The sequence below is a fragment of the Erinaceus europaeus genome, chromosome 21 (assembly GCF_950295315.1).
Source record: "Erinaceus europaeus chromosome 21, mEriEur2.1, whole genome shotgun sequence".
NCBI lineage: Eukaryota > Metazoa > Chordata > Mammalia > Eulipotyphla > Erinaceidae > Erinaceus > Erinaceus europaeus.
Genome location: NC_080182.1, coordinates 2,130,643 through 2,143,742, shown reverse-complemented (window position 1 = coordinate 2,143,742; position 13,100 = coordinate 2,130,643). Strand labels below are relative to the sequence as shown.

Sequence of the window (13,100 nt, the reverse complement as noted above, 5' to 3'; positions counted from 1 at the left end):
TAAACACATGTGTCTATGTATGTTGGGCGTATCTGTATTCAACCACTGAGGTTTATTTCTATTTCAGTTATGAGAGGACACCAGTAGTATTGGTTGATGGCCCAGGATGTCACCTTATTTATCACCATAGATGGGTAGAGTTTCTGGCTTTGCCCAGAGCATTCCAGGCACATGCTAAGTGGACTTTCCTCCCTTGAGCATCTGTCTGAAGCCTTGTGACTCGAGCTCCCTGTGGGGAGGTTTGACAAGCATCATCCCCTCTGCCAGCCAGGGCCGAGTGACATGGAGAAGCGCAGACGAGCTGCCGTGGCTCTTCCAGCAGCAGGGCAGCAAACAGAAGCTCCACGACTGTCTTCTCAACCTCTTCGTGTCCCAAAACCTCTACAAAAGGTGAGAAACTCAGGCTAAGCAGATAGCACAGCAGGAGACACAACAGACTTTCATGCTTGAGCTGCAAGGTCCTAGGTTCAATCCCTGTTACCTCCAGAAGGCAGAGCTGAGCAGTGCTGTAGCAAACAAACAAACAAACAAACAAAACAACAGTAAGAAACTCATTTGTGGGGCTGGGCGGTGGTGCACCAGTTAGAACACATACATCATAGTGTGCAAGGACCTGGGTTCAAGCCCTCACACCCTACCTGTAGGGAAAGTTTCATGAGCAGTGAAACAGGGCTGCAGGCATCTCTTTCCCTCTCTACCTTCCCCTTCCCTCAATTTCTGTTTCTGTTCCAAAATAAGTAAGTAAATAAAGTGTTAAAAAAAAACCTCATTTGTAGACCACCTTGCCCCATATCCCCAAATTATATCAGTTGTTCAGCATAACAAAGAAAAAAGATCATCAACTTAAAAAACAATCCAGTTTTCAGGGCATCTTAAATATAATACACTTTTTAAAGGTAAATTGCTAATGGCCATGAGATCTACTTTTTCCAAGAAGGACAAGAGAGTATTGTTTACTTTTCATGAAATCAGAGGACTGATGATCTTGAGATGTGGTACTGGGGTTGCCCACTGCAGCTCTGGCCTCAGGTTAGCTTCATGCCTTCAAACAGCCTTTAGCAGGTTTCAGTCAAACCACCTGGAAAGATGGCTCAGAATATCTTCCCTGAGCCGTGTGGTCTTTTGGGGACTGGTAAGGCAGCTCACCTGAGAAGACTCTATTTGCCATGAGTGTGACCCGGGTTTGAGCCCAGCCCCCACTACAATGGGGGAATCTTCAGTGCTGTGGTGTCTTCCCCCTTTCCATCTATCTATTTCTCTTTCTTTCCATCTGAAAAAAAGTCAGCTCAGCATGATGAAACTCTAGTAGGACTAAAGCAAGACAAACCAGAGCCAACCAAGCAAACAGAAACAGGCTCCGGGTTCTAGGTTGTGTCTGCCTGCTGTCGCATTGACAGGAGGGATGCCCTTTTCCCTAGTAGGACTGCACCCAGCCTGTGCTGTGTTTGAATTTGCCGAGGGCAGAACCGCTTTCTGGAGCTGTGACCCACTGATTCCCCACGAGGAAGGAGGAGTGGGTGGCGGAGCACAGAATTTGTATGGGTGAACTCTCAGGTCTCTTTGTCCCACTGATATATTTCTTTCTGGTCTCCATCCCTTGAGCTCAGGTTCATTCTAGATTTTACCAACTCACTTAGCTTAAGTAACATCAGCAACATCAGCTCTCAATTAATACAATTCTTCTATCATTCAATTCCTTGATGAAAATACAGAATGAGTGTGGTCAGGGAGGTGGTGCAGTGGATATAGTATTGGACTCTCAAGTATGTGGTTCCGAGTTCAATCCCTGGCAACATACATACCAAAGTGATGTCTTGTTCTTTCTCGCTGCCTATCTTCTTCATGAATATATATAATACAGAGTCAGTATTTTGACAGTTTGCTGTGTTTCGTGGGTATCTGCTATACTAGTTTCCATCATGTACAGATGGGGCAGGGGACAGGGAAGTAGAGGAGGAGCACTCCATTTATCTAAAGGGCCCTGGGTTTGAGCCTTGACAATGCATGTCACTGAGCAGTGCTCTGGTTTCTCTTAGGGAAATAAACAGATCTCTTAAAAAAAAAAAACCTCTGCTCATCAACCCAGAAGGTGGTGACATGGGGCCCTACATTTGAGCCCCAGCATCACATGCCTGAGTGATGCTCTGGGTCCTTCCTCCTCCTCCTCCTCCTCCTCCTCCTTCTACTCCCACTCCCCCCTCAATAAGCAATAAATATTTTTTTTCTTTTGGGGGTGGGTGGGTATTATATTTATTTATTTATTGGATAGAGAGCCAAACATTGAGAGGGAAGGAGATGATAGGGAGAGAGACATCTGCAGAACTGCTCACCACTTGTGAAGTTTTCCCCCGGCAGGTGGAGACTGGGGGCTGGAACCTGGGTCCCTGAACACTGTAACGTGTGCTTAACCAGGTGTGCCACCGTCCATCCCCTAAATACACCTTAACAAAATAAACAAAACCTCCACTCATTTCTAACATAAGGTACTGCCAGGGACTGAACTTGTGGCCTCTGAGGTCTCAGGCCTGCAAGTTGGTACTCTAAGAGCTATCCCCTGTGCTGTAACAGGAAGGTCGAACAAGTGGAACTCACATAATGAAAAAAGGCTTTGAGGGGGGTGAAGTCAGCATTTATTTGCCTGGGTGTCATGATATATCGAAACAAAGTTGGCCATAGATCTCCTTGGGCGAGGAATTGCAATATTAGTGACAACAGCCAGTCCCCTGGAGCGACTGCCCCATGTCACCACCTCGAGATCCTCACACCCAAGGCAGGCGGCGGCCACCCCACTTCCACTGAGGGGGCTGCTGACATGTGAGAGGCGGCTCAGAGTCAGTGGAGGCTGGAGCCTCAGCCCCCCGCATCGCCCCGACCTCCCCGTCAGCTATCAGCAGCTCAAGTGGGCGGAGGGGGGGTCTTCTGGCACATTCGCTCCATGTAGACGAGTCACTTGTCTGGTGGGACAGAGGCCACTTTGCCGAGCTACTGAGCTACTGGCAGTTTGCCGGCAAAGACAAAAGCGCCATGGCGGCCGAGTACTTCGACTCCCTGAAGCAGTACGAGAAGAACTGCGACGGTCAGGAGAGCAGGACCTGCCTGGCCGACCTGTATGAAACCCTGGGGCGCTTCCTCAAGGACCTGGGCCTGCTCAGCCAGGTAGGGGCCCTGGAGACACAGGCGGGGCTGGGTGGGGTGTCCTGCTTCCTTGGCTCTCATCCCACAGGGCTGCTGCCCCCCTCTCTCACTTGGCCTGGACTTCCTCCTTTGTCTCTCCTCTTCTCTCACCCACCCAGGCTGTGGTGCCTTTGCAGAGGTCTCTCGAAATTCGAGAAACGGCACTGGACCCCGATCACCCGAGAGTAGCCCAGTCCCTCCACCAGCTGGCCGGCGTGTACGTGCAGTGGAAGAAGTTCGGCAATGCCGAGCAGCTGTATAAGCAGGCTCTGGAGATCTCGGAGAATGCCCATGGCCCCGACCACCCGCACGTCGCCCGGGAGCTGGAGGCTCTTGCCACTTTGTACCAGAAGCAGAATAAGTAAGAGCTCGGTCCCTCATGCGCGTCCTCTATGTCCTAGGGAGTAACACAGCCCCGAGCTCACGTGCTATTTCTGGGTCTTCGTGGGTGGACACAGAAAATGATGACAAAGCAGAGCCTGGACGTGGGCTGGCTGCATAGTCCAGGCCCCTCTGCTGACTAGCTTTGTGATCCTGAGTGCATTTCTCATAAAAGAAGGTCAGCAAACTATGGAAGTTGTGTCGGCTCTGCATAATAGAACACTTCTTAGCTGTTAAAAATGTTCAAGTCATGTCTTTTGCCTCATCTCAGATAGAACTTAAAGGCCTCCTGTTGCGTAAGAGAAGCCAAAAAGAGAAGGATAAATACCAGATGATCTCACGTATAGAGTGAACGTGAGAAACAAGTAGAGAAGGAAAACTCAAAATGAGACCTGGACCGCGCCAAGCGTATTGCACCAGAGTAAAGGACTCTGAGGAACAAGGAAGGGAGGAGACAGAGGAGATGAAGAGAACCTGGGGGTCCTGTCCTGGCGCCTGATGTGGGTGAAAGCCTTCTGTAGAGACCTTTTGTGTGGAGATGAGTGAACTGAACGTACCCACGTGTCAACACGTGTCATTCATTCATCTGCTAATAGGAAATTATTTTTTAAAAAAGGAAGCAGCAAACCATTGCTCCAAGGCCTAGTAGAAGTGGACTCCTGTTTTTGTTTTTTGTTTTTTTCAGTAAACTTGCACTGAAACATAATCACATAGGTAAATAAAGAGTAAATAGATACAATTTTTAATGAGAGAGAACCACATTATCACTCTGGCACACAGGATGCCAGGGGTTAAATTTGGGGCCTCATGCTTGTGAATCCAACAGTTTACTTTATCCATGGCGCCACCTCTCAGACTGCAACAGGCATGTTTGTTTGTTTGTTTCACTCCCACACTGTCTGTGGTTATTTCTATAATTCAGCAACAGAATCTGTGGATGCAGCAGAGGCCCTGTGGCCCACAAAGCCTGAAACATTTACAGCTTAGCTTTTCACACCAAATGTCTGACAATCCCCAGATCCTAGCAAATCCCCCCAGCTGGTAGATACTCACTGAATGCCTTGTCTTCGATAAAAGCTCACTTCTACTGCTTTCTTTTCTTTTTTTAATTTTTTTTTATTAACTTTATTTTTGAGAGAGAGAGAGAGAGAGAGACACCAGAGCACTGCTCAGCTCAGACTTATGGTGGTGCGGGGGATTGAACCTGGGAGTTAGGAGCCTCAGGCATGAGAGTCTGTCTGCATAACCATTATGCTGTCTCCCCCGCCCACTTCTACTGCTTTCACAAGTAGTGTTCATTGGAACTTTTTTTTTTTTTTTCACTTAACTGTTTCTTCTTCTAGATAGAAACAGAGAGGCAGAGAGAAGGAAGGAGGCCACAGCACTGACTTCCATCCATGTGGTGGGGCCGGGGCTCGAACCTGGGTTGTCCACATGACAAAGCAGCACACTATCCAAGGGAGCCACTTCACAGGCACTCAGCTTCTAGAAACACTGTTTCACACTTTGTGCAAATGTCACGCCTCTATTTGACGAGAGGTCAGACTATCAAGGAGAGTAATAGAGGGCCTGGGTGGTGACTCACCTGGCTGAGCGCACACATTACAGTGTGTAAGGATCCAGGTCCAAGCCCCTGGTCCCCACCTGCAGGGGGGAAGCTTCACAAATGGTGAAGCAGGGCTACAGGTGTCTCTGTCTCATTCCCTCTCTATATCCCCCTTCTGCTCGATTTCTGGCTGACTCTATCAAATAAAGATAATAGACAATGTTTTTTTTCCAAAAAGAGAGAGTAGGGGGTCAGGTGGTAGCACAGGTTAAGCGCACATGGCACAAAGCGCAGGGACCAGCATAAGGATCCCGGTTTGAGCCCCCGGCTCCCCACCTGCAGGGGAGTCGCTTCACAGGCGGTGAAGCAGGTCTGCAGGTGTCTGTCTTTCTCTCCCCCCTCTGTCTTCCCCTCCTCTCTCCATTTCTCTCTGTCCTATGTAACAATAATGACATCATCAACAACAACAATAATAACTACAACAACAATTAAAAAGGGCAACAAAAGGGAAAAAAATAAAATATTTTTAAAAATCTGCTAAGATGTCAGTTGCCTAGAAGGCTAGGTTTGTTTTGTTTTGTTTTGTTCCATAGAGGCATCTGCGGAAAATTTTTAGTTTGGAAAGGGGTAGATAGCATAATTGTTATGCAAAGAGACTCTTATGCCTGAGGCTCCTAAGTCCTGGGTTCAGTCCCCCACACCCCCATAAGCCAGAGCTGAGCAGTGCTAAGGACTTTTTGTTCTGTATGGCTGTCACTTCAAGAATAAAACTGCTTTCTCCTAGGTAAGAGAGGGATTTATTTTGCTGGAGTGTTACACTTTGGAGAGATCCTCTTTTGACTTGCATTGTTTTTATTTTTTAGGTATGAACAAGCTGAACATTTCCGGAAAAAATCCTTTAAGATTCGCCAGAAAGCAACAAAGAGAAAAGGCAATTTGGTAATGGTAGACTTCGTGTGTGTGTGTGTGTGTGTGTGTGTGTGTGTGTGTGTGAGTGTGTGTGTGTGTGTGAGTGTGTGTGTGTGAGTGTGTGTGAGTGTGTGTGTGTGTGAGTGAGTGTGTGTGTGAGTGTGTGTGTGTGTGAGTGTGTGTGTGTGAGTGTGTGTGTCTGTGTGTGAGTGTGTGTGTGTGAGTGTGTGTGTGTGTGAGTGTGTGTGTGTGAGTGTGTGTGTGTGTGTGTGTCTGTGTGTGTGTGAGTGTGTGTGTCTGTGTGTGTGTGTGTGTTGGTCTTTTTGCTTTTGCCTATACATTTATAACCTCGTGCATGCATGATCTCATCCCTCCTCAGGCAGTTTTTTCAGTCATTCTTTCATTCTTTCATTCATTCATTCATTCACTCAGAGAGAGAGATAATGACACCAGAGCACCAGCGCTTCACCCAGTGCCATAGTACCAGCATGTAGGGCTGGGGTTCAATCTTGGACTGCACACATGGCAAGGGAGCACTCCCTACCCAGTGAAATGTCTCTCCATCCTTGTGTTTTAAACCAGAGGGATGAAGCTTCTCTGAACATCATAACATAGAAACATAAACCTTGTTTGTTAAAAAAAAAAAAAAGTAGGGAGTCGGTTGGTAGTGCAGCGGGTTAAACACAGGTGGCGCAAAGCACAAGGACCGGCGTAAGGATCCTGGTTCGAGCCCCTGGCTCCCCACCTACAGGGGATTCGCTTCACAGGCGGTGAAGCAGGTCTGCAGGTGTCTGTCTTTCTCTCCCCCTCTCTGTCTTCCCCTCCTCTATCCAACAACGAAGACATCAATAACAACAATAATAACTACAACAATAATATATCAAGGGCAAAAACAAAGGGAAAATGAATAAATAAATATTTTAAAAATATTTTTAAAAAGTAGATCAACATTAGTTTTTTATAATTCATGCGTAAGTATTAGCAGTGCTGAGTACAGCTTAGCAGACATCAAAAACATACAACTCCTTATGCAGTGACAATCACTTGTCAAGGTATCAGTGTGGCAGCTCGTCATGTTCACCTTAAACTCACAGAGCAACACGTCAGCTTCATCTCAATAAGGTTGGGACATTTAAAAAACAATGGATGTGGAACTATAAAGTTCATTTGAAGATTAGAGTTGGAAAGAAGAACTTTAAGCTGCTATAGTTCTTCTCATTAAAGAGTCAAAAAAGGAAAAGGGATAAATGGAATTCAGTTAACATTTTGTGTCAGATTCAGATGCAAAGGTGTACGTGTCCTCAACTACAAGAACTATGTTTTCTAAACGGCAGACGCAGTCTTAAAGTTATAGGTTGGTCTTAAGGTAAAATGCTGTGAGCAATTTTCTATTAAAATATATGAGATGCAATGCTGTGTAAATGTAGGTGTTTACTGTGTCGACCTGATGCATGTATTGTAGTGCGTTTATGTAGCTAGGAAGACTTAGCAACTCTGTGACATCACTTAATTCTCTCTGTGGTGGGACTAGTTTAGATCTAATCATCTAATTAGTTTGATGTTCATAGTGTACTATTGTTGTCTGTCCTCTTCATACTATGCATTCAACCTGCAAGACTACCCATTTGTCCCAGTTACAAGAACCATGTGTAGTTTAAAGTACCTGGCATTGAGGTGTTTAGCAACGGGCTTGGTCAATATCTTCAGGTTTTCCTGGTCTTGTTGAAACTTTGCGATTCAGTTTCCCTTTGCTCAAATAACTCATTTGCACAAGATAGCTTTTCTTAAATTTTAGAGTGTGATGCTATGTGGAAGCAGGTGTATTTTCAATAACCATTCAAGTTAACTCAGTATTGATACTTAAGCTTATCATAATCTACTTTAGATATGTATTTATTTATTTCATAGGAGTTAGAGTTCCATATGAGAATGAAACTGTACCACACAGGTCCACAAGGGACTGAACTTGGAGCCCTAGGCATGTGAGGCCTGCAGTCTATTTCCTTAGTTACTTGTGTAATCAGTCTGAAAGGGAGCAGGGGAGTCGGGCGGTAGCGCAGCGGGTTAAGCGCAGGTGGTGCAAAGTGCAAGGACCGGCATAAGGATCCCGGTTCGAGCCCCCCCGGCTCCCCACCTGCAGGGGAGTCGCTTCACAGGCGGTGAAGCAGGTCTGCAGGTGTCTGTCTTTCTCTCCCCCTCTCTGTCTCCCCCTCCATTTCTCTCTGTCCTATCCAACAATGATGACATCAACAATAATAACTATACAATAACAATGAAAAATAACAAGGGCAACAGAAGGAAAATAAACATAAAAATAGAAATAAAAAAATTTAAAAAGAAAAAGAAAGGGATCAGGAGGAGAAAAACTGTCATTTTAGAGCCCAGCTGCCCGGGTTCAGAAGCAAAGGCTGCACTTAGGCATTGATGCTGATTCTGCTGTGTTTTCTCCAGTGCGGATTTGCCCTTTTACGAAGACGGGCTCTGCAGCTCGAGGAACTGACCTTGGGGAAGGACACACCTGACAGTGCCCGGACCCTCAATGAACTGGGTGTCCTCTACTACCTGCAGAATAACCTAGAGTGAGTACCACAGGGCTGGTGATGCTGGCCTGTGTCCATCTTGTTGCTTACGTGCAAAACTGTCTTACGTCTCTATCGAGGTAAGCTAGGCAAAATGGATAGAAACTAGGCCAGTTTCCACAGACCCACAACTCAGTGAGAACCAGACCATTTCTCTGCTTTTCTTTCAGTTGGTTTAGTTGCTAAAAAGTTATTCTTTTGCTTCCTGAGCATGTCTTAAACATACACAAGAAGTGATGGTATATGTTACACAGGAGACCTCTCAAGAGAGGAAACTTGGGACTAAGAGAGAGAGCAAAGAATAGACTGATTGGTGGTTGGTGGTTTCACTCTTCCATTTATTTCCACATAACAGACTCAAGTATTTTTATTGACACTTTATGGAAGCTTTTTTTTTTCTTCAGGGGTCAGAAAAACATGTAACAAAATCACCACTTTCAGTTATCAGACAAAGGTAACAAATATCTAGCCCATTTCATCAAAGTTTCTTTTATTGACATTTATTTAGTTTTAGCTTCAAAGGGAGAAACATGAATACAAAAAAAAAAAAAAAAGCATGGATATAAGGAAATAAGACTTGTTCTATCCAAGTCTGATCATTTCCAAGGTATACAGCCCAGTTCAAGACCCCGGCTCCCCACCTGCAGGGGGCTCGCCTCACAAGCAGTCTGCAGGTGTCTATCTTTCTCCCCCCCTCTTGATTTCTCTCTGTTCTGTCCAACAACAACATCAATGGCAATAACAACAAGGGTAACAAAATGGGAAAAATTGGCCACCAGGAGTAGCAGACTTATAGTGCAGGCTCCGAGCCCCAGCAATAACCTTGGAAACAAACAAAAAAAGACTTAAATAAAGTTTGAATTGGAAATTGCATGTGGGTACATCTTTCACAAAAAGGTGAGGTAGGAAAATGAAGTCATCACCCAGGTACTTGATATCCTCAGGCTCTCAGGGAAGCGTCTTGAAGGTGTGGAAAAAGACAGGAAGGGATGTGTGGGAAGGTGGAAAGAGGGGGCATCCTGCACTGAGTCCATTTTTTTTATTGGGGGATTAATGGTTTACAGAGCCTCAAGTTTCTCTCCACTCTCTACCTCTTTCTCCTTCCCCCCAGAGTCCTCTGCTTTGATGCAATATGCCACACTCAGTATAAGTTTTACTTTGTGATTTCCCTCTCTATCCTTTTGAACTATCTTGGATTTAAGAAGAAAAAGACCAAGTCTTAACTAGTCTGACTTACAGAAAATCAACTGTAGTGGTCCGGGAGGTGGTGCAGTGATAAGGCTTTGGACTCTCGAGCATGAGGTCCTGAGTTCGATCTCCGGCAGCACATGTGCCAGAGTGATGTCTGATTCTTTCTCTCTCCTCCTGTCTTTCTCATTAATAAATAAATAAAATATTTTTTAAAAAAGAAAAAGAAAATCAACTGTATAGGAGCCAGGTAGTGGTGCCAGTGGTAAAGTGTATAAGTTACCATGTCCGAGGACCTGGGTTCAAGCCCCCTTTCCTCACCTGCAGGAAGCTTCACAAATGGTAAAGCAGTGCAGCAGGTGTCTCTCTTTCTTTCCCCTGCTCGCATCCAATTTCTCTATCATAATAATAAAATAAAATAAACAAAATTTAAAAGGTAGGGAGAGAGAGAGGAAGGGAGGAAGGAAGGGAGGGAGGAAGGAAGGGAGGGAGGGAGGGAGGAAGGAAGGGAGGGAGGGAGGGAGGAAGGGAGGGAGGAAGGAAGGAAGGAAGGGAAGGAGGAAGGAAGGAAGGGAGGGAGGAAGGGAGGGAGGGAGGGAGGAAGGGAGGGAGGGAGGAAGGAAGGGAGGGAGGAAGGGAGGAAAAAAGGGAGGGAGGAAGGAAGGGAGGGAGGAAGGAAGGGAGGGAGGGAGGAAGGAAGGGAGGGAGGAAGGAAGGGAGGGAGGGAGGGAGGAAGGGAGGGAGGGAGGAAGGGAGGGAGGAAGGAAGGAAGGGAGGGAGGGAGGAAGGGAGGGAGGGAGGAAGGAAGGGAGGGAGGAAGGAAGGGAGGGAGGGAGGGAGGAAGGAAGGGAGGGAGGGAGGAAGGAAGGAAGGGAGGGAGGAAGGAAGGAAGGAAGGGAGGGAGGGAGGAAGGGAGGGAGGGAGGGAGGAAGGGAGGGAGGAAGGAAGGAAGGAAGGGAAGGAGGAAGGAAGGAAGGGAGGGAGGAAGGGAGGGAGGAAGGGAGGGAGGGAGGAAGGGAGGGAGGGAGGAAGGAAGGGAGGAAAAAAGGGAGGGAGGAAGGAAGGGAGGGAGGAAGGAAGGGAGGGAGGAAGGAAGGGAGGGAGGGAGGAAGGGAGGGAGGGAGGAAGGGAGGGAGGGAGGAAGGGAGGGAGGGAGGAAGGGAGGGAGGGAGGAAGGGAGGGAGGAAGGAAGGAAGGGAGGGAGGGAGGAAGGGAGGGAGGGAGGAAGGAAGGGAGGGAGGGAGGAAGGGAGGGAGGGAGGGAGGGAGGGAGGGAGGAAGGAAGGAAGGAAGGGAGGGAGGAAGGAAGGAAGGGAGGGAGGAAGGAAGGGAGGGAGGAAGGAAGGAAGGGAGGGAGGGAGGAAGGGAGGGAGGGAGGGAGGAAGGAAGGGAGGGAGGGAGGAAGGGAGGGAGGGAGAAAGGGAGGGAGGAAGGAAGGGAGGAAGGGAGGGAGGGAGGGAGGAAGGGAGGGAGGGAGGGAGGGAGGGAGGGAGGGAGGAAGGAAGGAAGGAAGGAAGGAAGGAAGGGAGGGAGGAAGGAATCATCTGTGGCGTGTTTTGTTCCCAGGACAGCTGACCAGTTTCTGAAGCGTTCCTTAGAAATGAGGGAGCGGGTTTTAGGCCCAGACCACCCTGATTGTGCCCAGTCTTTGAACAACCTGGCAGCTCTGTGCAATGAAAAGAAGCAGTACGAGAGAGCAGAAGAGCTTTACGAACGAGCGCTGGATATTCGGAGGCGAGCACTAGCTCCAGACCACCCTTCTCTGGCTTATACGGTGAAGCACCTCGCAATCCTGTATAAGAAAATGGTAAGTAGCCCTGAACGTGTGACATGTGTTTCACATTATACTGTCAGAAAAATCATCTCTCTCCTGACATTTTTTTTGAGCTTTTAAATCACTGTGATTTACTGCACCTAAGTAAAAGACTCTGGGGTTGGATGGAGTATTCAGGTCCTAGAACAAGGTCCTGGCCGAGGAGGACCTAGTAGAGGTTGTATTGTTATGTGGAAATGTTACATATGTACAAACTATTGTAAGAAAAATCACTATGATTTAATATTTTATCAGTTTTGGGGGAGGTTAATGGATTACAGCTGCTGACACACGGGTACAGTTTCTCATCTCCCTGTGGTAGATGTCTGCAAAGCTGTCTCACCCCCAACCATAGGTCCTATTCCACCACCAAGGACTGGCACAAACAGTGTGTCAGGGCAAGAGAGACAGCATAACCTGTCTGAGCATAGAATTTGATGACAGACCCCACAAGCCACACAGGTTCAATCTCGCAATGCCATATTCCAAAAGTGAACTCAGCTGCCACACAGACACACCTCTCTCTCTCCTCTTTCACTCTCTCTTTCATAAATGATGAGTAAATAAATATTTAAAAGTAAACTTTCAGACTTAAGAAAATCAAGTGCTAGTTTGGTTTTGTAAAAATACACCCCAAATTCGAATGCATTCAACTTTCGAGTTAGAACTTATTCTTTTTTTTTTTTCCTAATTTTTTTTGAGCTATTTTTTTTTTCCTATTGGGGAATTAATGTTTCCATTCAACAGTAAGCACAATAGTTTGTACATGCATAACTTATTTTTGTATTAACACCAGAAGGTCTCAGATTTAACCAGATTTAAGTTTGAACATAACAAATCACTTAGTTGTTAGGGTTGAAGGAGAGACTTTGAATTAAGTGAGTGTTTTGAGTTCACTCTTTCTTTGCTTGGCCAAGAACTAAATGAAACTTTTTTCCCCATTGGGTTCTAGCTGAGTGGTGTTTGGAAACATTTTGCAAATGTTTTCATTCTCAAAAAGGGAAAAAAAAAAATACAGAGAAATCTGCTTTTCTTTGTTTTTAGGTTTAAAAAAAAGTGTTATTTAACGAGAGGGGAAAAACAAAAAAAAAACAACAACAACAACAACAAACAGAGCATGTCTCTGGCACTTGCAGACCCACAGGTCAGACTTGTGGCCTAGTACCTGCAGCCTGCACCCGTCTGATTTCGTTTCGTGCCGTAACGGAGCCGCAGGGCCTGGATTTGGACTTGTGGGACCTGCTGGTCCTCCTAGCATGGAACTCGGTGCTCTAGAAAGAAGGACCCGCTGTGACTAGTTACGCCCGATTTTCAAGTAACAAAAGGAAGGAAAAGAAGTAGAGAAACCTGAAAGGAATTTGGTATTGGGTGTTATTTCTAAATCATATATAGTAGCAAAGATGCTTTCATTGCTGAGTGGTAAGGAGTGGTCTAATGGGCTTTCTGAATCATCAGATAACATGTCTCCACATTCAGCATCGTTCTACTACTAGACTCTTTGTCAGACTTAA

The 13,100-nt window shown here is 46.4% G+C and overlaps 1 protein-coding gene across 3 annotated transcripts in view; it reads left to right on the top strand.

Moving 5' to 3' along the window:
* NPHP3 (nephrocystin 3) overlaps positions 1–13,100 on the top strand; it is a 59,873-nt gene that overhangs the window by 44,711 nt on the left and 2,062 nt on the right. For all 3 annotated transcript variants that reach the window (XM_060180260.1, XM_060180259.1, XM_060180261.1), the window contains 6 exons: positions 268–390; positions 2,967–3,156; positions 3,294–3,535; positions 5,965–6,040; positions 8,462–8,589; positions 11,343–11,583. In XM_060180260.1, the coding sequence (XP_060036243.1) occupies positions 268–390; positions 2,967–3,156; positions 3,294–3,535; positions 5,965–6,040; positions 8,462–8,589; positions 11,343–11,583 (1,000 nt within the window). The remainder of the gene's footprint in view (positions 1–267; positions 391–2,966; positions 3,157–3,293; positions 3,536–5,964; positions 6,041–8,461; positions 8,590–11,342; positions 11,584–13,100) is intronic.